The 26,010-nt window shown below is 41.6% G+C and overlaps 1 protein-coding gene across 13 annotated transcripts in view; it reads right to left on the minus strand.

Annotated features, from left to right (window-relative positions):
- CACNA1D (calcium voltage-gated channel subunit alpha1 D) overlaps positions 1-26,010 on the minus strand; it is a 392,778-nt gene that overhangs the window by 312,933 nt on the left and 53,835 nt on the right. For 8 of the 13 annotated variants that reach the window (XM_065551032.1, XM_065551031.1, XM_065551034.1 and 5 more), the window contains exon 2: positions 2,722-3,040. In XM_065551032.1, coding sequence (XP_065407104.1) covers positions 2,722-3,040 — 319 coding nt within the window. Of the gene's footprint in view, positions 1-2,721; positions 3,041-4,659; positions 4,965-5,319; positions 5,574-26,010 lie in introns of those variants that run through there. The other 5 variants (XM_065551041.1, XM_065551038.1, XM_065551037.1 and 2 more) reach the window with 4 other exon arrangements.

Genomic DNA, 26,010 nt, shown 5'->3' on the forward strand with positions numbered 1-26,010 from the left:
CTTAATGGAAATTACATGCATCAAGGGAAGAATAAACAACACAGAGTGAAAATTGTAGTAGGGGACAAGGAAGGTCCCAGTGAAACAGAACTTCAGCAGTTTTGCAGTGTGAGGGCTGGAAAGCTGTGGCATGAGTATGCAGGAAGGTTCTGCACCTGTCTCACGTCTGTAACTGCTGCCTTCTGTATCAGGTCTGCCTCAGTCAGAGCTTGTAGATAAGGGTTTAAATAAGCAGAGCCAGGATGGAATAGGGACATGGTCACTTGCTCTGCAATTACATAGACCCAGTGGCTATCAACTTCCATGTAGAGGATATACAAGAATTGCAACCACTATCCTAGTCCAAGAGCTGAAATAGCAACAACAGGTAGCCAATCCCATTCCCACTGGGAACATGATTCCTCTTCCCCAAGAAATAAAAAAAACTTTTGAAGTTCACCCACACACAGCTCATTTACCCTGCCTGTGCACAGAATTTGGGTAGAGAAGCAAGATATTTCACTTATATTTATTTAGAGACATATACTATCCGGAACTCCATGCACAACTCTCACTGATTTCTATCTATGGGAATTTTGTATGTGCATCACGGGCAGTATATTGAAAATGGTCTTAATTGCCTTAGAGGCATAATCTCAGCGGATGAAATTCAATGCTATGCAGAGAGCCAGCACAAGGACTAGGCATACCTTAAAACCACTTAAGCCCTATTTTGCTGGCTTTCTTCACAGGAGAAAATTCATCCATCCTGAACTCCCATTAAGATCAATGGTTGTTCTTTTATGTACAGTAGATCTCAACATACAAAGTAAGAACATACATCTATCTAAATCTGCATTTTTCTGCTAGCTGAAATGAGTAGATTATATCAATTTGCATTTTAGTAAATTACAACTTTGTTTTATGATGTAGTGCTACTGGGCCCAAATTCTGCTCTCAGTTATTCTACTCAGCCTGAGAGAGACCAACTCACTGGAGTTTCTCTCACTTTATCCCTGTGTAAAGGAGAGCAGAATTTGGCCCACTAACTCTAACTTGTAATTAAATTATGTTTAAAAAATAACTCAAAAGAACATCTTTATAAAAGAGAGTAGCACTGGCCATTGCCAAATGTTTTATATTAACAGCTCTCAGCTGGAGGGTCTGTTCGAAGTAACACATTTATTTTGGCATTTAACAATCTTCTTGCTAGCACAGTCATTTGCTATTAAAGGGAAATTATCTAGGTTGACAGGCCAAAATTTTACATCCCCTCCCCAGGACTCCCGCCAAAATGATATTATCTGTTTCAAAATGTTACTTGAGATTTATGAAAAATACATACTCTCAACTCTTCAAAAGAAGTTTTAAAATCCCAGCCCCAACCCCCCACCACTGAAGCAAGAAAAAACAACCAAAACAAAACATAAGCCATTGTGAATATATGCTAGCAGTTCTGCTCTCTCATCTATAACTATATAGGGAACATATCCAAATATGTGTTTTGGCTGTCGATATGTCTTAAAAGTTCAGATGAATCATGTACTGCAGATTACTTGTATGTGCTCAGAGTGAATCTGCAGCTTGGCTCCTAATGTCTCCCTACTTCTCCATTAGGTAAGCATTATTTTGAAAGGACTTCTGCATCTGGCTCACTGGGCCTAGCAGTAATGTAGCAAATTGCCATGCAGAAGATCTAGGCTTCACTTCTTGCTCCTTGGGCAAACAGGCTTGGGAGAGCTATAGGGCAATAGCCTGCGGAGAGGAAATACTTCATATTACTCAAGCAATTATGTATCTGCCAATTAGAATGAAGCATTGACAGGTTTTGTCCCATCAAGTCTCCCTTCATCAGAATGATAATGTTTGCAACCTGGGGATTTGATGGAGGGATGTGAAGTAGACAAAAGTGAGTGGACGGGTTGGGGGATAGGAGATGTTATCTCGGCTTCAACAGAGGAGTAAAAATTCCACACGGCAGGTGAGGAAGGAAGGGGCTATCTGGATGCATCAGTCAGCCTGGGACAAAGAAATGTATTTAATTTAAAAAAAATAAATATGTAACCATATAACTATCTTTTACAAGGGCATGTACAGAATATTCTCTAGGGACAAAATGATTTGAGTGTGTTTTTTCTTGGGGCAAAATAGCTGGGAAACATACCAAACCTGTGACCTTGCTTTTCTCTGTACATTTATGTTTCATATATTTACTTTAATTAGGGAAATGAAATTCCATGTAATGCTGACAGATTAAGGGATATAGTCTCATTTTGATGAGCAGGGATTTAATGTAACTACCATTAGTATCAATGGGTTACACATGTGCATATAAGTGCATCAACATGTGTTATCTCCCCAACAGTTAAAAATGCTTCCACTGCCAGGAACACTATTATTTTAATATACAATTTCTTAACTGTAAAAGAAAACCTGAAACCTAAAACATTACAATACATTGTTTAAACCAATGACTTTTTTTACCTATACACATATCTATATGAAAATTAATTTCATATTTTTAAAAATGTAAAACTGTGAGACTGCTATTTATTACAAATAAAATACTAAATATAACCTCAAATCCAATACCATATAACTTTACAACAAAATAATTTAAATACTGTTCTGCTCCTGTTCCAAGGCCTCATTGAGTTTTTGTGCTGTCCTAGACAATCTCTCTGACACATTTGGAATATTGAAAGAACAAATGGTAAAAACAAAATTGCATCAAAAGGATACTTCCATTCTACTAGACTAATGCAGGCTCTTCGTATTGGGTTATTGAGGGATAAACAGAAAAGGGCACGGGGTGGCCGACTGTTAGATGTATTACCCTGTTTTTTGCTCTTGGCATATTGCTGGCGTTTTCTTTGGGACAGAGATCCTACAGGTTGGGCTGTGGTGGTGCTCATAGTTTGGGCAGCCTTGGCTTGTCTAGCAGCATCAATTGCAGCTTGCCAAGATAGAACAGTTTGCTTGGATGGTGCTGAACTGTTTGATTGAATAGTTGGTCCGTCACCAGGGAGAGGAATTCTGGTACTACTTGCATAGTTTGCCTCTGCAGAAGAAAAAAAAAAGTCATTTCGTTTTAGGTTTTTTTACATACAAATATAAATATAGTATTCTAGATAAAAAGGATGGAGCTATTTAAATAACTTCTGATGTTTCCTTTTTACACATACATTTTATATATATATAGTAGGCTCCTTCCACCATGAGAAAGATACAGGAATCGGTATTATAAATGTCAGCTAAATAGGACTGTCAAGATATGTGCTGACAACGAAACACTGTTCATCTTGACTCCTCCACTTGAAGCATTGTACTGGAGTTTTCCAAATTGGATGACAGCTTGCACATCATCATATTTATATCTAACAAATCCTATCTTTTGTGAGTGTGTGTGTGACTGACTTTGCTAAAACAGCACAGTATTCACTATTTCCCCACCCCCCTCATTTTGGTCAAAACAAATTCTAATAGTTCAGAGTATTCTGAATCATTTATCAAATTAGAAATATTCTTGTCAAGAAGTTAAATCCTTCACCTTTCTGCATTCTTAAAAAAGGAAACTACATGGACACTTCCCTCCAATAAAAATTCAATAGCCTTTGATGATAAACACTTCCAAAAACATCAGTATCCTCCACATTGTAAATTGACATACTGAAGACCCTCCAAACCTTTTGAAGGGAAAATAAACTACAAATTCAAAATAATAAACCATTGAAATAATCTCATCTAGGTGGTCAACAAAGAAGGCAAAACAGCCCTACAGAGCAAGGATCTCTGTCTTGCAAGCTTCCCGGCTGAAGCAGCAGAGTCTAGTACCAATGGCACCTGTCAGAAGGCCATATCCCCTCCCTCCCAGTAAACTCAGAACTTGACGATGTCTGTGGGGGAAAAAGATGGAAGGTTGGCACAGGATATGTGCTGGAAATTAGGGGAGAGAATGACACTCGGGCAGATCTGCCAGAGCAGGAGATGGAAATATTATCCCCTGATCGTTCACCTGACATAAAACAGATAAAAGTTCCATTTGCAAAATCAACACCACCCCCTACCCACCCACCCACGCAACCTCAGCGAGGCACTAAAAAGCCTGCCCTGTGCGTGTGTGGGTACGATGGAGATGCGGATAGAACCGGGCCTCAGCTGCTGCTGCTTCTCTCCTTGCCCAACTTCGTGCTGGGGGTGTGCGGGGGGGGGAGGAGAAGGGGGAATATTAAAATGGCTCCCTAGGCTGGCAGCTGGGAAGAGGTCACTCCTGGATCTAGCCTACAATATTTCCTGCTGCACCAGTGGATCTCCCACGAGATGTGACACAAGAGACAGGGAGAGAGCGCGAGGAGGTGGCCATCAGACCGCACTCGGCACATCAACAGCTGGGTCCATTGCTAGGTTACACGAGAGAGAGAGTGTGCCTGCCTCGGGTTAGTTTCACACTGACAGTTTCACCTGACTCGTTTTCCAACGGCCCCATTTCTCCCCACCCCCCCGCCGGCCCTCCGCCTCCCTTTCTGGGATGCCATGCAACGGGACTCGGCACAAATCAGCCACCATCCATCTGCCTTTAAATCAAGCATTGAAAATGAAACAAAGCCCGAGCGTCAGGGTTCCCCGGGGGAGCCCGAGGGGAGCTCCTGCCCTCCAGCACGGCCACAAGCCCAAACTTACTGTTAATTTCAGGAGGGGTGGATCATTTAAACCCAGCCCGGGGGGGAGCAGCAGCGCCGGAGCCTGTTCGCAAAGGAGATTAACACACACGAGCCCCATGTGTTGTCTCTCTCCGTGCGCTCCCGGCAGCGGCGCCAGGGGGAAGTGGGCTGAAAGCAGCGCATGGAAAGCCCTCACCTGCCCCTGCCCACGCACCCAAAACAGCCCCCTGCCCTGGGAAGCTGCATTTCCAGCCAGGTTTGTCCGCACGCGGAGAGCGAGACACACACACACGCCTCTCGCTCGCAGCCCAACCAGCTGAGACTAATGGCCTCAGGGCAAAAGACAAACGTGTACACATTAATGAAACCCGCTCCCATGTTGGTCACACACCGAGGGCAGCATCCCTACCCCACTTCCACTTCCTTGACTTTTATCCCCATGCCCTTCCTAAATCCCCGCTATCCCCTTCCGTCTATATCTATCTTTAGCCCTATTCCCATCCTTAATCCCCCACTCGCATCCCTTCTCCATCCCAAAGCCCCCGTCTCCCTAACCTTCCCCATGCCCTACTCCGCCCCCTCCCCAATCCCCCCATCCCTGTCTCCCAAATCCCCCAGTAATCCCCTCCCCCCTCCCCTGGGCATGCTGCTGCCCTTGCTGGATGCACCGGGCTCTTACCTTCTGGGTACTGCTCCTGCTGCTGGTGGTGGTGCATTATTCTCACTTTCTCCAGGGTGTAAACGGAATAAAAGCAGAGACTCTCCCACCCCACCCCCACGCCAGGTGTGTGCTGCCCCCTGCGCTCCCCACTATCCGACCCCCATGGTAGCGACTAATGAGAGGCGAGGGGCTGCTCCTCCTCCTCCTGCTGCTTCTCCGCTGCTGCTGCCGGTGCTGCCAAATCCCTTAGAGTTGGGGCCAACATGACACTCACATCCGGGTGACACGGGATCTCTCCATCCCTAGCAACCCGGCGGCTGCTGCTGCTCGGCCCCGCTGCTGCTCTCCCCCGCCGCCGCCACAGGGTTAACTCCTTCGCTGCCGCCGCCCCGGGGCTCGGCCGGGCTGGGGGGGAGGGCTGAGCCGCGCTCTAATCAGCCTAGAGCTACGGCCTCCGCAAATAGAACCGCGCCGGCCTGGTTAACCCTTCCATGCCCGGCTCGGTGCAGCACCGTCGGGGGGTCCCTTACTGCAGCCCCTCCTGTCCCTGCTATTTACCAGCCATAGCCTCTCACTTACCTCACATACCCGAGACCTGCCCTTCGCCCCTGCAACCATACCCCAGGCCTGCCCCACACACTCACACCCTAAGCTAAACCGGGCCCCTGCCCCACACATTCACATCCCCAACCATACCCTGGCCATGCCCCACACACTCACTCCCTAAGCTAAACCCAGGCCCTGCCCCACACATTCACATCCCCAGCCATACCCTGGCCATGCCCCACACACTCACTCCCTAAGCTAAACCCAGGCCCTGCCCCACACATTCACATCCCCAGCCATACCTTGGCCCTAGGATGACCAGATGTCCCGATTTTATAGGGACAGTCCTGATTTTTGGGTCTTTTTCTTATATAGGCTATTACCCCCAACCCCCGTCCCGATTTTTCACATTTGCTGTCTGGTCACCCTACCTGGCCCTGGCCCTGCCTCACACACCCACTCCCTCAGCTAAACCCGGGCCCTGCCCCACACAATCACACCCCCAGCCAAACCCCCGGCTTGCCCCACACACTCACTCCCTCAGCTAAATATGGGGCCCTGCCCCACACACTCACTCCCTCAGCTAAATCCAAGCCCTGCCCCATACATTCACACACACGCCAGCCTTAATCTGGCTCTGCCCCTCCCCAAACCCCACCCTCTAGCCGTACCCAGGTCCTGTCCCATACATTCAGCCCCTCAGCCCCACCCAGGCCCTGCCTCCCACACTCATCCCCACATCCTATGACCCATACCCATGACTTGCCCCAACCACAGGCTATGCAAACCAACCCTTCACCCTCATCCATTTCTCTCTCTGTCCCTGCTTAGCTTCAGTTAGTCATCCTCTCTCCTATCCCCATCTCTTTATCATACCCATGCTCTGCCCCAACCAGAGAAATAGGCCCTCATCCCATTTCCTTTCCCTAGCAACCAATATGGTTCTTCTGTTTTAACACCAGCCACACATACCCATTACAGGAACTCTCTCTTTCCCTATTCACAATCATATCTATGTACACAGCATCTTCTCTTCTTCACCACCCTTATATTTATCCCCCATTTCTATCTGAGTTTGTACAGTACTTTAGCCCTTTTGCCGTCTCCACATCCATCCTCCATCCTTATTGCTATATCCAGTTCCAATCTCTTTCCCCTCTCCATTGGTATCTCCCGTGTCTTTCACCTCTCAACCACTTATGAGTGGCTCAGACCATACTCAAAGACCAGTCATCAATGGTTTGCTGTCAGACTGGGAGGATGTAGCTAGTGGAGTCAATCAGCACTGGGTACAGAACTATTCAATATTTTAATGACTTAATATTCATGACTTAAATGAGTGGAGATTACGCGTATAAGATTTGAGGATGACACCATGCTGGGAGGGGTTGCAAGCACTTTAGAAAACAGGTTAGAATTCAAAATGACCTTGGCAAATTGGAGAATTGGTCTGAAATCAACAAGATGAAATTCAATAAAGACAAGTGCAGAGTACTACACTTAGAAAGGAAAAATCCAATGCATAACTACAATACAAGTACAATGCGCAACTACAATGGGGAATAACTGGCTAGGCTGTAGTATTGCGGAAAAAGTTCTAGGGGTTATAGTGGATCACAAATTGAATGAGAGTCACCAGTGTGGTGCAGTTGTGAAAAAGGCTGATATCATTCTGGGGTGTATTAACAGGAGTGTTGGATGTAAGGCACAGGAGATAATTGTCCAGTTCTACTTGGCACTGGTGGGGCCAAGTGTTAAGTACTTAACCTGTGTAGGTACTTTTGTAAATACCACTAGTGCCTAAATATCTTTGCAAATCTAGCCTTAAGTGCCTGTTACCTTTGAAAATGGGCCTTATGCTTCTAAACCACTTAAGCCACTAAAACTAAAAGTGGCCTGGATCCAACCCCAAAAAAGGGCCTCCAAATAAACCAAGGTCACATTTACCCTTCCACTTCACAAGTGTTCATTAAATTCCTGGTTTTTGTGCCCTGCCAATGCTACCTCCACTTGCTTGGGCCTCATGATGGACCCCAGTACTCGCTAGCAGAGGACCCCCACTTGGATCCTTGAAATCAAATGTTTCAGGTCCTTGGGCCTCTCTATCTCAGGTCCTGGCACCATGGATCCTGACATAATCCACCCTTGCCTCTAATATACAACTGTTCCTTTCACAAACTGCCCAAACCTTAGGTAAACAGTCTCCCTGACTTCAGTGGGACTGATCAAGGTGATTTGGCCCCAACCACTAGACCAAAATGTCCAATCCAGTATGAAAATCAAAATGTCAATTTTACCAAATACTTCTTAATAACAAAAAAAGTGTTGTTGCCATTCTCTTTATGTTATTCAAGAAATGTAGTGTACATCTTCAAAAATGAAACATTTCAGTCAGTTTTGAGATGTTCAGTTTATTCTGAGAAGAAATAATATTTGTATTTCTCTTATTTATACTGTAGATGAAATATACTCATATATTGGATTGGTTGACATATGATAATTACTGGATGAAGTCATGAATTCTGCTAAAGAGTTATTTTCCTGCCTTTTTAGTAGACTGTAGTGTCTTTAATTATTTCACTAACATTGCTTTATTTTTATTATATCATTTTAACATTATTTACTGACTCATGAATGAAATGTGCGGTATTAAATTGATGTTTTAGAATGTTTATTGGCTAAAGTAGTAAATGATGAGATTGTGAATGAAAACAGCCTACAAATGAGAAAAACAAATTAAATTTCAGTGTCTTCATGTCGGCAATACTAAATATTGCTCTTTGTACTGCTGAGGCAATGCACTTCCCTTTATATTTTGAAGGGGTGAAGGGCAGGCAACCAATATACTCAGAATCACCCCCCTGTACACCATGGAATTTGCTGCAAAAATCCCTTTCAGAATTAAAACTGAGTTTCAAAAATAACTCCTCACCCAGGTATCTGTTCCCCCTTCCCTTCCTTGGACCTATTGCACAACATTAGTAAGAGAGTCATGCAGCCATGGAGGAAGCATGGCATAGATAGCATGGAGATACAAGCCATTCATGCAACAAGCAGGGATCTGTTGAGTTGACTAGACTGCCTTCCTTCTCAGGATTTGGTTAGTTGGAAGGCACACAAATCTGTTCCAGTGGGGTGGTATCTAGTGTTTTACAGTATCCAAAATATTTACTTATTTTCCCCTTTCTGCACAATTGTGCACAAGAGGATGATATAATCATCTATATCGCTTCACCAAAACTTGGACCATCTCTGCAGTAATATCCAGCACTTGTTTACCAATGCACAGCAACACTACACAACAATTTACAGCAGAAAGAACAGACAAATAACACATCCAGTTGAAATGTGTCTGGGAGCTATGTAGGCCTAATGTAATTTTGTATCCTACATGGAGTTAAAAAAATGCAGCTAATCCTCCAAAATCAAATAATTCTTCCCCATGCAGTAGGCCAGCTGAAGTTAATGGCACTCTTTTCATTATAGCTACTTGTGTGCATAAGGAATATTTGCATGAGTAAGGACTCTATGTGAGTAAGGGCTTGCAGGACTGGGTCTTTTGCTGGTATATGTCACATATTTCATTCTAACATTTTATAGAATTTCAGCTACATATTTTGCTTGTTGCTTTCTGAAGACCTATTTCTATTCTCCTAGACTGAAGGTGGTGCTGCTATTAGCAATAGGGAGCAGTTGTTTCCACATTTTTTCTAAAATGAAGCAACAACTGAAGCTTAAGCATAGCCAAAATCTGTAGTGCTTATGTCAGATCAGTAGATAACTTTCTGATGTCAGTACAACTAATGATGACGCTTTAAAGAACCTAAAATAACACTTGTCATTATCAATATAGTTTATAACGGAAGCTATGAAAACTGCATATTTTTGAAATCCTTGCAAGTAAGCTCTAAAAATAGATCACGAATATATTTAAATGCGTTTTAAAATGCATAAATTTGCCACTCTATAAAAATTTATAGATCTTTCAGCTTTGTGCTCTGGCATTGCTTTTACCATACTTAAATCATAGACTCAATGTGCAATATGTAAGAAATCTTCCATAAATAAATAAATTTTTGATTTGTTCTCCACTAGAACTATGTAATACATTATACAAAAAAGTAGACTTCCCTTGCTTACATATATGGCCTTTTGCTAATTTGGTTAAACACAGTGAATCAATATGGGATCAAACATAATTATGTTTTTCTTTTCCTTATTTACCATTTGGAAAAAACATGCAAAATTCCAGTGTCATACAAAACTTAGATTCTATAGCCTGGTAATTTTCAAATAAGGTTACAAGAAAATATATATTTTTAAATTTTTTAATTGAAGTGAAATGCTCCATGCTAAATAGCACCAGCTAAGGATCTGTCATGAGTATCTTGGAATAATTCTCTCATTTTGAGGGGTTTGGTATATGGAAATAGGAACACTTCAATAATGGAAGTGGTTGCCACCCTCAAAAAGAATGAATATACAGACTGTTGGATAACATGGATGCCTTTGTTACAGATGGTCTGATTTTACATTAATTGTGCACCCAAAACTTCCACTGAGGTTTCTGGGGGGTCTGAATGGACAATGTATGCAAAATTGAGCTTTTATTCCAATAAACGAGAAAGAACAGTATCAAAGCCAAACACACTGACATTTTTATTTGCCTTCTAGGGCAGGGACATTTACCCGTTGAAACCAATGATCTACCTAAAAAGCATATTTACTGGCAACATATGAGAAACTCAGCATACGTATCATCCATAACTTAAAGCAATATTGTTAACACAAATGGTGCTTTAACTGTTTCTCATGTTATTTTGGGCTGGGTTGTTTTTATTTAGGTTTTTACTATAGATAATGAGCTGTAAACCTATCTATCAATTTTGTATCAAGCTTCATCACCACTGACTAAATTCGGCTCCCAATGGATTCAATGGCTGTTTTGCTAGTTACTTCACTGGGAGAAAGAACAGTAGTATTTGTGGCAACTTAGAGACTAACAAATTTATTTGAGCATAAGCTTTCGTGGGCTACAGTCCACTTCATCAGATGCATAGAATGGAACATATAGTAAGAAATATATATACATACAGAGAACATGAAAAGGTGGAAGTAGCCATACCAACTGTAAGAGGCTAATTAATTAAGATGAGGTATTATCAGCAGGAGAAAAAAAACTTTTGTAGTGATAATCAAGGTGGCCCATTTTAGACAGTTGACAAGAAGCTGTGAGGATACTTAACATAGGGAAATAGATTCAATATGTGTAATGACCCAGCCACTCCCAGTCTCTATTCAAACCCAAGTTAATGGTAACTAGTTTGCATATTAATTCAAGCTCTGCAGTTTCTCGTTGCAAAATTGCCACCTTTAAGTCTGTTACTGAGTGACCAGAGAGGTTGAAGTGTTCTCCTACTGGTTTTTTAATGTTATGATTCCTGATGTCAGATTTGTGTCCATTTATTCTATTGCGTAGAGACTGTCCAGTTTGGCCAATGTACATGGCAGAGGGGCATTACTGGCACATGATGGCATATATCACATTGGTAGATGTGCAGGTGAATGAGCCCCTGATGGCATGGCTAATGTGATTAGGTCCTATGATGGTGTCATTTGAATAAATATGTGGACAGAGTTGGCATCAGGCTTTGTTGCAAGGATAGGTTCCTGGGTTAGTGTTTTTGTTGTGTGGTCTGTGGTTGCTGGGAGAGGATCAGACCCTAAAGCAGTATGGATGACTACAAACATATATTACATTTTTATCGTAATTGTATTTTTGAAACAAGATTAATTTTTAATCGTCTCTGTAGGTAGGTGTGGAGAACATAACATACTTTTGAACACATCAAAAAATCTGTTGGTTAACATAAAATGTAAAACATGATTTTATTCACAACAAATTACTAAGAGTGTAACAAACTATGGTTTCCCGAATAATTAGATTATTTGGCATCTTTTGACATGAAAATACATAATAAAATTGGCTGGATGGATCTCCCAGGATTCAATCACTCAGCAATACACTTTTCTTTCAGGGATTCCTCTACCTACATATGTTGCTCCCTCTATCTGCTTTCAAGGCTCTCTATATCTCTTTCTGTTACCATGTTTTTAAATCTTTGGGTGAAACCATGGTCCCATTGAAGTCAAAGGGAGTTCTACCATTGACTTTCAATGGGGCAAAGATTTTACTCTCTCTTTATCTCCAAGATTCCCATATCCTACTAGACTCCTTTCTCTTCTTCAGGCCCTCTGTTCCCCTCTTGCCCACTGTCTTTAGCTTTCTTCACATTTTGCTCCAGTGATCCCTTCATTACTAGTAAATAACTAGTTATAACCTTATTCCTTTTTCCTTACTTCCCCACAACCTCTTACTGCTGGTTATGTTATATTCATGTGTCAGTTCTACTCACTTGGGGCCCAAATCAATGTAAGTCACTGTGAGTCCTTCCATTGGCTTCAATGGGCATTGGATCAGGCCCCGAGCCAGAATTTCCAAATATTTTCACCATGCTACTTAGATGATTGTCAAGTGGTGCCAGTAGGACTACATCACCTTAAATTTAGAGAATCTATACTGAGAGACTGCAAAATGTATAAAAATATTTGTCTACATGACTAAATTTCAAACTGGCATTCAAGTAGGTTCAAAATTTGCTTAAAACAGTTTAATTCCTATTTTTAGGACTCAATAAAGTGATGATTTCACAGATGGGCAACATAGCCAGCTATCCAAAAAAATTATACTATAGATAATTGAGCTTTGAAATGTCACAGTAAAATAGGCAGATGACTCACAGAATTGGCACATATACCTCGTGCAAACTAATAACTTTTATGGAAACAAGCTGCATGTCAGATTATGGAGGACATTCTGATGGGGCATCTACCAAATATTAATACTTTTTCTAATAAATGTCTGACAATCACCACTATTGACTTAATAGTTCATGATATAACTATATATCCAAGACAGACAGACAGAATTCCCTCGAACAATGGTTTTGCAGATGATGCTGTCTCAACTGATTATTTTAAACGTATTTATTCAGGGTAACAATTTTGTACAGTAATGAATACTTATCTGTCTGTTACATAATAACCCTCAATAAAGTAATTAATAATTACTTTAGAAAGATACTTTATTTATTTACATGTATAAATAACATCCCAAACTCCAGGACCATATTATACAAAGCTTAAAATTAACATTATTTAAAAAAATAAGACATTAAACCATTTAAATCCAGTTCTGCACCTCATAATCACAATCAGATCTGTCCCCCATGTTTTATTTTCCCACATCTGTGAAGAACTACATCCATCCATCTTTCATCCCCACATCTTTGGGGGGAAAGTGCTATGCAGCATATCTGTAAGGTTAACTAATCCAGTCTGTGGCAGACCCAGGGGAGAAATGCATTCCAGAGATTAAATGCCCTTAAAATGAACATCCAGCCAGCAGATTCTTCTCTTCTGAATCAGCATAGCAACATATACAACAGGTACACTTTAAAAGTTCATTATGGTTTTAGAGGTATTACCAGTTCCAGTTGTATTCCTCATTTATCGTTGGAATTGATAATATCTCTAAAACACAATTTAATTTTTCAACAAAACCCACTGTATTTATATAATCTTTTAGATTTAACAAGATACTTGAATGTTAAATAAATACCAGTGTATCATCAAAAATGTATTTATTGATGCTTACCAACTATTTATTCTTATGTCTCATAAAATATAAATGATTATCAGCTTATAAGTTTTAAACATATTATGACATTTTAAATCTACATTAATGGTATAATTTGAAGTCCTTAATTAAAATAGCAATACTTTGAATATTTAAACCATCTTTCTTTCCAGTACCTCAAAGTATTTTACAAATATGGGTAAATATCACCAGTCCCATTTTAAAATATGGACACACTGATCCTGAGAGATTAAGTGATTTAAAAAAAAAATCACATAGCAGAGTAAAGAACAAAATCAAGGTTTCACCATTCCCAGCTCTAACCACAAAACAATGCTAGACTCATTAGGAGGCTTAGATTGAATTTTCACCTTTTGCAATATACAGATCTAACATATTTATCAAACTTACCTGCAGAGTTGTTCCCAAATAGATTAAATATTCCATCCCAAAAACTACACTAAAAGAAGATTACTGTTGCATGGATAAGCACTCAAAAGTTAAGAAATGCCAAAGTTAAAGTTTCACACACAACCTTAACTCTGCCCTCTTGTGTGTGTACAGCCTTCGGTTACATTATCACTTTTTTCTTTTACAGGACCTTGCTTCATTCATTGTGCAGGATGGAGCATGCTCAGCGAATGCAGCAGATATTCAATATTAATATTTATCTTCTGTGTTTAATGAATCAATCTGTGCCTCAGTGACTGAATACCATCCAAACTGTACACTGTATAGGACGCAGTGATCCTCCACCGCCATACTAGGGACTGCAGAATTTGGCACACAGAAAAAAGGATGTGTACAAATGTTACATCTCCTTAAACTGGGTCTAGCAGTCTCTGGGAAAGGAGAGCTTGTTGGCTCTGCTAACTGGTGTCCAGTGACTAGAATGTAAACAATAATTAGTCATGTCACATATTTGGTGTTGACATCCAAGACTCAACCACTGAACCACACAGTCAATACACAGGAGATCTAGCAACTGAGACAAAAGGCAGCCTCCCTATCGCTAAAAGACTCAATTGGGAGTCATTGGGTCTGGTTCTCTCTTGCCCAGCACCTTGTGTAGGCATTTGCTCTAGTGACTGCAAAGTAGGTGTAAAATGCTACCAAATCAGAATGAATATCCTTCCTCTGAATATCTAGGATATGCTCTATGGGCCCTTTACTCACACTAACTTTCCTTACTCATATTAGTCCCATTGATTTCAATGACAGGTTTCAGAGTAGCAGCCGTGTTAGTCTGTATCCGCAAAAAGAACAGGAGTACTTGTGGCACCTTAGAGACTAACAAATTTATTAGAGCATAAGCTTTCGTGGACTACAGCCCACGGAATTACTCATGTGAATATGAATTATTGCCGGACCAGGCCCTGTAAAATATATAAGCTGAAAATGTGATGGAGTATCAGGAGTAAAAGATATGAAGACAATAACTTTTAAGATACCTGAAGTGGCAATATGAAGAATATATAGCAAGAGCAGATTCCAAACTGTTCGTCTCAGAAAATGTCTTTGCTTTTGCTTTTCAGATTAAATGGTCAGTCAGTAAGAAACTTTTATAGTTCCCATATTTGGTTTAAAACAAATTCTCCATCTCCGAAATCTACACTTGAACCGTGGCCTTAGTGCGCCATTAAACACATTCATACTTGTCCCAATGTGGGTATACTTCAGAGATTCTTTTTGTTGACTTTTGAATTCTGCAGGAAGTCAAGATTGTTACACTACTAAACAGATGCAAACGGGGTCCCTCCATGGAACATGATTTATGCAGCTGGCAGCACCACAAACCCCAACATGATGGTGTAGGGAAGTAATTCTCTTAAAAAGAGCACTCAGGGATGGTGGCATTAGGTTGAGGTAACGAGAAGAAAATTCCAGGCAATACACCAGTGATACATTGGCTGCTAACAGTAGTCTCTCAGTAGTCAGCTGCATTTCTCCTTATGATTTCCAGCCCTTCCATGAAGCTACCAAAGAGCTCTAACGCCTTCTTTCTCCATCAGAGATGCAGAGCATCCATCCTCATCTTGGTGTGCTTGAGCAATGACAAATTAAATGCTATAAAATAACTGAAACATTTCCAATTCTGCATCATATTAATATTTCTGAAATAACTAACAAAGTCCTGCTACAATTTTGCTTTCTACAGCATGCCCTTGAAACTAATTGAAAACCACTGAGTGAAGCCAAATCTCAATATTCTAAAATCAACTGCCTCGTACATCTGCCTAGTTGGTGAAATTCAGTTATAGCTTTGAACCTATGTGTATACCATGGAATTTACATCCCAGTATAAGGTGCTAGTTACCAAAGAAGGATGCATACCAAGATAGATATCTGCTTGATATAGCAGGCAGGTTGTCAACACATACTTCAATTTCAACTACAATAAAGCTCTTTATTATGCATGCAAAGTAAAACTTAGGTGGATTATGTCTTGCGGCTTTTCCAGTTTGCAATTGCGGAGTGATTCTTTCAAAGCACCTCTTTGTGTAGAGACCTGACCATGAAAAACATTGGACATTAATATCTTCAGTCATTTAATATGCATGCTGAATTTTTGCCTGAGGTCTTTTCTTACTGTCAACAACTAAAGGGATTATTCTTCAAAATGACTCTCAGTAAACTTGGCAAGATTTTTCCATTTCAGCATCAGAAAGGTCTGCATCATCAAATAAACTAGAGATTATGGCTATGAAAATATGTGAATTATAGCAAGAGACCAGATGCTGAAGCCATATAAAATACAAAGCCATAATCTGTTTGCTGTTCCATATAAATATAGTGTAAAAAAAATCAGACTATGATATAGTACATGATCTCAATATTTATGTCCAACTTCTGGTCCATTCTTCTATGTTCTCTGTCTTTATCCTATACTAAACCCCAGTGGAGCTTATTTATTTGCATATCTTAACTCTAAAGAGAAACCACTAGCCTCTTCTAGTCTCATCTTGAATGTAAGGATTACTAAACAAACCAATAGTTGAGTTTTGTTTAAAAGTTCAATTCAGATTAATTGATTTCGGTTTGGGTACAGAAGTTCTGCAAATTTAGAGCACATTTAATGTACTATATAGTACAAATAACAACAACCGATGAGAAATGAGTCAACCTGGATATATCTTACTGAGAAGCAACACTAGTGTCCAGCCAGTATATACTTCTAAAACACTTATTTTGGTTAGAACTATTTGGTCCTATCCTAGAGCAGACCAAAGAGAGTGTGTTACAGCTGTACTTTAGATGCTGCACTTTAGAAGCTCCCATCAACTCAAATACACTGATCGGATGACAAAATGGGACAAATTCAGGGCCTCAAAAAAGTCGAGAGGTTCCTTCCATTGCTAGTGCCATTAATAAAAGCCTTTGGACAGAACTTGGCCCTGACTATGACTGTTTTGTGCTGCTCTGGTAGCACAACACAGCTTCAAAGCTGATTTAACCCTCAGTGCAAGGGATACTCCCAAGGGAAAAAGGAAGTGGTCAGGTCATCCCTATGCAACGGTGATTCCTGGCTCCCATAGCAATTGCTTAGGATCATCGGCAGCCAGGGCCGATTTGCAAGCATAAATTAAAGCATGCATTAAGCTGTTCTAACTTATGCTAGGGAATAGTCCCCATCCAGCCCAAGGATCTGTGGGGAGTAAAGTAAGCTTAAAACTACCTTTACTCACCTATGTCTGGTCCTATACTGAACAGGTGTCAGCCGGACCAGAGGATGTAGGCTCTTTGCTGACTAATTCAAGTTTGGATATGAAATTCAGTTAATTTTTTTTCTTTTTTTGTTTTTGGTTGTGGAAAGGAGGAAGAGAATGGCAATGTGAGAGATCAGAGTGAAATTAAAGATGAAGAGACATGGACGTCAGCAGCAGTAGTATTAACTAACACAATCACAACTTTGGGGCCTGATCCTCCAGTTCTTACTCAAAGAAAACATCGATTGATTTCAATGGGAGTTTTTACTGACAAAAGAGTGCAGGATCCCAACTTTTCCTTCTGTTACCTGGAGCATCTAAGGGAAGGTGGAAGGTGGGTGATAACCAGATGTTGTCCCTCCTGATGCTTTAGAACCATGCAGACAACAAGTATAACAGGAATTTTGAAAAGGAAGCTTTATGGGCCTATTTTTGATAACATAAATACATGGGAGAAGTGCTTAGGTACCATGGTAATTGGGGCTAAATGAGCATTACACAGACAGATATGCTTTTTGGTGTTCCTATGGAATATCAGGAAGTTTTACATGTTTTACCAACCTCACAAACACATGTAAAATGTTGCCCAATTTTTTATAGCCTTTGATAACATCTAGCTCTATCTTCAGATATTCCACTTCAGTGTTATGCATCTTTAGAAGCAACACTTGTAGAATTATGTCCAAAAGCAAAGAGTTTGGGCTATAGCATTTGCTATCTAGCAGGTGAGCGTGTGGTAGAGATGAAGGGTTTTATCACATCTCTGGATACACAGAAACCTATCATAAGATCAGCTCCCGTATGTGTGTGCAGGCATGGCAGGCTGATTTGACAAAATATGCTACTAAATGGCCAGGTGCTGGATGGTGGGTTCTGCTCCCTAAGGTCTTTCTTTTGGGTTTCTAAAAATGTAGCAAATCACCATCAGGCAAATGCAGTTATTTAATATTTTCTTAAGTATCTTCCTTCCTCTCCTGAAGCATACTGTTCAGATATGGTTTTGCCTCTTGTCAATCAAAATTTACATCTACCCAGTCTCTGCCTACTGCATCAATGGCACCACCTCCTTCACTGCTGAAATAGCCTACAATGCAGCAATGGCTTAGGGGCAAAGGCTGACTCAGAATCACTGAAGCTAATCATTGATGCTTCCCCTAAATAGGCAGACACTTCAATATCATTGACTTTAGCGAGTGATTTGTGTACTCCTTGCAATCCAGCCACAGCTGATGCAAAGAAGTGAACAAAAAAAGAGTTGGGGTCATGGAGAAAAAGGAGAGGAGAGAGAGAGAGAGAGAGATCAGCAATACTAATACTACTCACCCCGACATTTTGAGGATGATGTGGATAATCACAGTTTGTACTACTGGGTATTTGCATTGCTCTACAGACCAATTTGGGAAGTACAACATTTACCACACTGACCACAGAGTATTTGCCTGATTGTGTTAACTGAGCTGCACATTGTTTCCATGTCTGTGCTGTGCTTCCAGATGCACAATGCAGTCCTTCTCAAAGTCGAGGACACCCACCCTTATGGTATAATGCCACATGATGTGATCAGTCGCCAGTTGCTCAAAGATCAAATCAGAAATATTTGTCTTGTGCAGATTTTGTTTCAGAGCATCTTTGAAGCATTTCATTTGCCTTCCTCACTTACGGTTGCCAGAGCTTAATTCAGAATATAGAATTTGTTTTACTAGACAAGTCTCAGGCATATGAATTACATGACCAGTCCATCTCAGTTGGGTGCAAATCAAATGACCCTTGATACAAACTAAATTACCTTTTGCCAAAACTTCCAGGTTGGACACCTGGTCGTGCCATTTGATGCCCACCAGTCATTATAGGTATCACAAATGGAAACTGTCAAGCTATTTAATGTGGCATTGACAACAGACCCATGTTTCACAACTGTAAATCAATGTTGTGAGGACAACAGCATTATACACTTTGATTTTTATCTATAGACAGATTCAATGTTGCTTCCAGATTTGGTGATAAAGGTGACCATCTGCAGTGCTGGCTTTCTTAATTTGCACATCCACTTCATGATCAATAGTCACTTCATTATTTAACACACTGCTGAGATAAGTCAACTGTTGGAGCATGGTACCTTTCAAACTTATTGATGGATTTTGGTAAAGTTGTTGAGGAGCTGGCTGATACATAGCCTTAGATTTTGTTCTGCCAATGGTAAGGCTAAAGTTAGAAGCCACCACAGCAAAGCAGTTTGTGCTTCAGAGTGTGCCACCAAGGTGCAATCATTGGCATAGAACAGCTCCTGGATCAATGCTTTGATCACCTTGATATTTGCACATGGACAAGAGAGATTAAAGTGCTTGCCAGTGTGAAAGCATATAAAGATGCCATTTGAAGAGCCATGGAGGGCTTCCTCAAGCATCACAGTGAAGAATAAACCAAAAAGGCCAGGAGCAAGGATACATCCTTGCTTCACCACATTTGTGCCTGGAAATTGGTCTGTTAAATCACCATCAACACTAACTCTTCCAATCATGCCTTTGTGGAATTGCCAAAAAATGTCAATAAATTTGTCTGGACATCCAAATTTAGCAAGCAATTTCCACAGGGCAGTGCAGTTGACTGTTCGAAGCTTTGGTTAGATCAAGAAACAAGATGTACAAAGGTTGATGCTGTTTGTGACATTTTCTTATAACTGTTGGATGATGAAAATCATGTCAACAGCGCTTCACTGAGTGCAAAAGCTGCACTTTGACTCAGATAGAACTTTGCTGATAATTTGGGCCAGGAGCCTGTTCAAGAGGATCCATGCAAGAAACTTACCAGCCACTGAGAGCAAGGAGATGCTGTTGTAGTTATCATAGTTGCTTTTTATGCCTTTGTGCTTATAGAGAGTGACAATGGTGGCATCTTTCAGTTGTCGCAGTATGATTTCTTGAAGCCAGACATGTGAGAAGAATTCCAAAAGCATGCCAATGAGAAGATTTCCTCTGTGTTTGAAAACTTCAGCTGGAATGGCATTGGGACCAGATTTGTTATTTTTCGTTGCTTGGACAGCCATCAGCACCTCAGCTCATGTGGGTGGATCGGCAAGTGCGTTAGATGTAGGTAGTTTGCAGACATTTTCCAGTGACTCATCAGAGATAGTAGATAGACGATTAAGTAATTCACTAAGTGTTCACACCACTATTGTTGGATGGCAGTGCAATCTGCAATGAGAAATTCACCATCAGCACTTGTTACTGATGTCAAGGTAGATTGAATAGGGCCATACATAGCTTTGACTGCATCAGAGAAGTCTTTGGAGTCATGTTTTACAGCAAGGACCTGCAATTCGTCTGCTTTGTGGTTAAACCACGTATTTTGCATTTGGTGGAGTTTGTATTGGAGAGTGCTGCAAGCTACTCTATATCTGGTTTTTCTCTACTCAGAAAATGGGTCAGTTAAGAGCACATCATGCACTTGTCATTTGGCATCAAGATGATTTGATATTTCAGGATCGTTATCAATGAACCAGTCTGTATGACAGCATTTTGTATATCCAACACAGTCCACAATGGTAGAGTAGATTCTATCACACAGGGATGCCCATTCAGCAGATACATCATCATCACTACTCATTGGAAAAATTTCCAAAATGGTAGTTAGCTGTGTTGAGGACTGTTCAGCAGTTGATGGATCTTTCAGCCGGGCAACATTTAGATTCTTAACTGACTGGTTTTTATGCATTTTTGGCCTAATAAAAAGAGAAAGCTTTGATCAAACAAGACAGTGGTCAGTCCAGCAATCAGCTCTGCATAATACCCAAATTATGCACACACCTCATAGGTCCTGCTGTCGGACCAACACATAGCCAATCAGATGCCAATGATGTGAGTGAGGGTGCATCCAGGTCATTTTTTATTTGCAAGGGAGCCAAAAGATAGTGTTTTTGATAATTAATTGGTGCTTGACACCTGCTGTCAGAAAATGTAAGCCATTACAGTTCAGCTTGCTGACACTATGTTTGCCAAGCATGCCACATCACATGGTGTGCATAATCAGCAATACTGTAATAATAAATGAAGAGGGGTAAGACTGATGTTGATGACTAAGAATGTGAGAAAAGCTTTCAAGAAAAACTAGAAGGTACATGACATGTATAAGAACACAAACTCTAAAGAGGATAAAGAGGATTATGAACTGAAGCTGAAAGGGTGTAAAAAAAAACCCAACCCTGATTAATGCAGCCAGAATTGACAAAGAGAGAAGGATTGCCCATAAAGTGAAGAAAATCAATAAAAGGATCTCAAAATATTTAAGGAGGAAAAGATCAAAAAGGAGTTAACCATTGAGCTACTAACTGAATCAATACAGGAGAGGACTTAATAACAAATCAACTGGATATTGCTGAAAATGTAAATGCTATCTTCTGTTGGCTATTCACGGGGAGGGGAAGGAAAAATGCCAGAAATGTAAATACATTTTCCAGGGGTGGGTAATAAAAAAATAGGGCTTTGTTATCAATAAAAAAAACCCCACCTCTGTACAGTGAAGTCACCAAAGCCAGATAAAGTTGTAGGGCTAACTTGTTTGCACCATAGACCCTAGAAAGAAACCCAAATACATATTGGCCCAATAATTGTGATTTTGCACAGACAACACAAGAACAACTTGATGGACACAAAAGTATTGAATATAACTCCAGCTTTCAGCAAAAGAATTGGGAAGAGCCAGGAAATCAGAGATGAATAATTCTAACCTGAGTGGCAGGAATGATCCTAGCAACATTGAAGTATGAGACCACAAAGCATGTACAGAAATATAAAGGAATACAGATTAATCCATATGGTTTCATAAAGAGCAAATCTTTACAATTTTGGTACAATTTCTGAAGGAGGAAGTACAGAGGAGCAGCCAGAGGGAAAGTAGGGGACTTGAATTTCAAAAATTTCAAAAATTCATTTTGAAGAATAAAGTTAACAAGTTAGTTAATATGGAATGGATAAAGAAATGGCGGCCAAGGGTACAGTAAAAGAGAGTGGATCAGGGAAGTGGAAGATGTTGGATTTAGTATTGGGCTTGACACTTTCCATCTGTTTATAATGATTTGGAATACTGATGACATCAGGCCAGGGACACCTAAATTAATATGTATTCAGACAGACTACAACAGCTCAATAGAGTCTTTACCGTGTTAAGTGAATCCATATTTTGGCAGGAAAAAGGACAAAAAGAACAATAATCTGTAATAAAAGTGTATTGGGATCATTTTCAAAATATGGGTTATTTACTCTGCCTCTCAGATACAAAATCACTAACTTTTATTTATAATATTTGTATTTTACAATACCAATAAACAGAACTATCCCTAGGGTACGGCGAATCAGGGGGACAGCCCCAGGCCCCACACTTTGGGGGGTCCCGCAGGAGGTGGCTGGAAAGGTGAGGTGGGAGGGCAAGCGGGATGAGGAGGCAAACAGGAAGGTGAGCAGCAGGCAGGCAGGCAGGCGGGCGGGGGGGGGGGGATGAGGAGGAACACCTCCCTACCAGAACCTCTCCCTCCCCCCAGTGCCTCCTGCCTGCCGGTGGGCCCACCGATCAGCACCTCCCCCTCCCTCTCAGGAGGATCAGATGTTTCGTGGCACTAAGAGGCGCTGGAGGGGAGGGGAGGGGAGAGGAGAGGAGTGAGGGTGCAGCATGCTCAGGGGAGAGGGCAGAACTGGATGGGGAAGAGGCGGGATGGGGATGGGAAGAGGCGGGGTGGGGCAAGGATGGGAAGAAGCAGGGCAGGGTGGAGCCTTGGGGGAAAGGGTGAAGTGGGGGTGGGGCCTGGGCAAAGCCGGGGGGGAGCACCCCCCAGCAGATTAGAAACTCGGCGCCTATGTCCCAGGCTCTGCACGCCCCTAAGGATGGCCCTGCCAATAAACATCCAAACATTTTTCTGTCTCTTAAAATTTAAATAATAGTCAAGCAACTGTGTGCTTACCACACTTTCCAGTACTCTGGAGTGAAGCTTCACCAGCTTTGCCCCTTGCCACAGCACTGTGCCCAGTGGTGTTGAACACTCTGGTCTTAACCTCAGCATCTAGTGTATCCCCAGATCTTTTTGCTGACTGACAGTAACAACATTTAAAACTCAAAATTTCTCTTCCCCTCTCCCAGTGTTACCTAGAAGAAACACCCACAGGAAATACAAACCAGCAACTAGAACATAGCTCAATGGGCAGCTGCAGCTAATCATGCAATAGCCACTGTACATAAGCTTACAACAGAAAAAACAAACAAACAACTTGATGTAACCCCCAAGGAGATTACATAGATTCCTGGAGCTCTGTCTGCTGGCAGCTCAGGGAGGAGGAGCCAAGGCAAACTCAGAGTCTGCCCAGCAACCAATAGGGAGTGAGATGCCCCTCCCAGGGAGTTCAGGAGAGGGGAGAAGCCATTTTGGAGAGGCTGGAGCCAGCCAGGGCGAGGGCAGGACTGGTTGTGTGGGGAGCTGGTGAATCCCAGGCCTGCATGCAGGGTTCCCCCTGAGAACAGGCCTCTAGGGACCTGACAGCCGATCCCTCACCTGGGTTTTTCTTTCCCCAGGGATGAGTCCCAATTTGTAGTGTTTGCTGGGAAATTTCCCCAGCCAGGCTGGGCTCACCTCCAGCTTCCTAGGTGAGACCAGTCACCACATGGTCAGCTGTGGTCTGGCTGCTAGTCCCAGGAAGCTGCCTGCTGAGTGTGTGACTGGAGGCTGGGCTAGGAGGCTACAGTTTGGATGTTAGTGTAGTTGTATAACCTACACCTTGAGCCCTGCATCCCTTTGTGGTGAGGGGAAATCCTGGGACCGACGCAACCTGATTCCTGCCTGAGGAGGATCCCTGCCAGCAGATAGCAGCCTCTCTGCAGTGACTGAGGAGTCAGGGTCATCTTCGAATCTGAGGATCATTCTTGGAGTTCGTGAGTGCACCATCTTTTAATTAGTTAGTCAGGGAATTTGTTTTGGGGACCCCCTACTTCCTGAACTGTGTCCTTAAGCCAGGGAGTAAGGGTTTGAGGATTTTATAACCAGCTGCATATTACACCTGTGGAGGGATTTACCATCTCCTCCCACTTGTGAGTCCTTTGGGCTGTACTGAACCCAGTCAGCCACACTGCTAAACCACTGCAGAGAAGAATTTTATAGGTCATCAAGGGCCCCAGCAAAGTACGCGTACCAACAGGACACTAATTTTACACTTGTTACATCAAGTCATGGGCATTTTCAGTGTGGGCAGCGGTGACCCTAAAAATAGTGTTTCACCCTGTTATGTTGTTTTTATCTCCTGTTTAATATAATTATTGTGTTGAATAAATTTTTATGTGTTTGTGTTATTTCTTGGAAGTCTCCAACTATCTGGCAAGTAAGTGGGGATTACTCTGTAGTTAGAATTTTCCGCCCAACCTGCCCTGGTGATCCTGCCAGGAAAGAGCGAGGCGGGTGGAGGCACCGCCAAATAATTTCATAGGAAAAAAAGATACACCCTGCTGAGTGGGTGGCGGGATCCAAAAGAACCCAGACCTGTCCATCAAAACCTATAAGCGGATTGCCATTAAAGGAGGTAACCAGGTGGAGAGGGGCGCTACATTGACTTCAAACTCCCCCTGCAAGATGAGGGGTCACAATGTCCTTTATTGTCTATGACCTCATCACAAAAGAGACTTGCAACCTGGCCACCAGCATGCAACCATTCTGGATGACATTGCAGGTACACTGTTAGCATCAATTGCCCCCTACTCATTATGCTACAGACCTAGATCCACAGAAAAAAATGATGGAAGGGGAGGAACTATCAGATTCCAGTCCAGCCACATGTACAAGAGAGGCCATCTTAAGACAAAATACTTCAAGAGCACGTAATTACTTTGTAAACACAGAGACAAGTCCACGTCTATCCTGCTAATCTATAGCTCTCCAAAAAGGAAAGGCTTCCTAGAGAAGCTGCCAGAGATGTTGTCTGACATGGTGATAAAGTTCCAAAAACTTGTTGTCCTGGGAAACTTCAACCTCAATGTTGCTATCACCTCTGAAACAATGGCCCAATATCTCCCCCTCAGACTTTCTACCCTTAGTTTCTCACAGGCAATTACTAGACCTATATACACAGTGGGCCACACCCAGCATAGAGCCATTCAAGAGCAACTTCATCCACCATCACCCCACAGTGTCCTCACAGACACAGCAAAATCTCTAGATTAATTCTATCAAAAGCTGCTGACAGATCTAAAACAACCAACCCACCAAATTCTAAATACCTCTGCCCAAACCTTCTACATTACATAAAGATCCACCACAAACACAGTTCCCCCTTACTCATCCTCTGTACATTATTAACCCATCCATCCCAACTTACATCAAAACAACCTTGTGGGTGTCTCATCTCTATAATGCCATCTCCACATTTCGCCTCTCACTTGAACAATGCTAAGTTTTAATGCTTGGGAATAAAAAATTTTACCTACCTACTGACCTACATCGACCTTTTCCTTCCATGAAATCTAATTCTATACTGTGTTTCAAGTAGGGCTGAAATTAATATGGCTGTTTTATTTGATGACTTCAGCTTATAGAGACTTATGCCAAAACATCTTTGGCCACCACCATTATTGCTGATGTTAGCACAGCTTGGAGAACAATGTCAGTTAGCTAATTGCTTTACAGAACCATCAGAGGCAGCACAAAGCTTTGAGCCAAACTTACTGCTAACGTGAGCAAGCAAAAGCCACTGAAGACATTTATTCCATTCTATCCAATTCACTCTTGTG

Source organism: Chrysemys picta, chromosome 7 (genome assembly GCF_011386835.1).
Source record: "Chrysemys picta bellii isolate R12L10 chromosome 7, ASM1138683v2, whole genome shotgun sequence".
Classification (NCBI taxonomy): domain Eukaryota; kingdom Metazoa; phylum Chordata; order Testudines; family Emydidae; genus Chrysemys; species Chrysemys picta.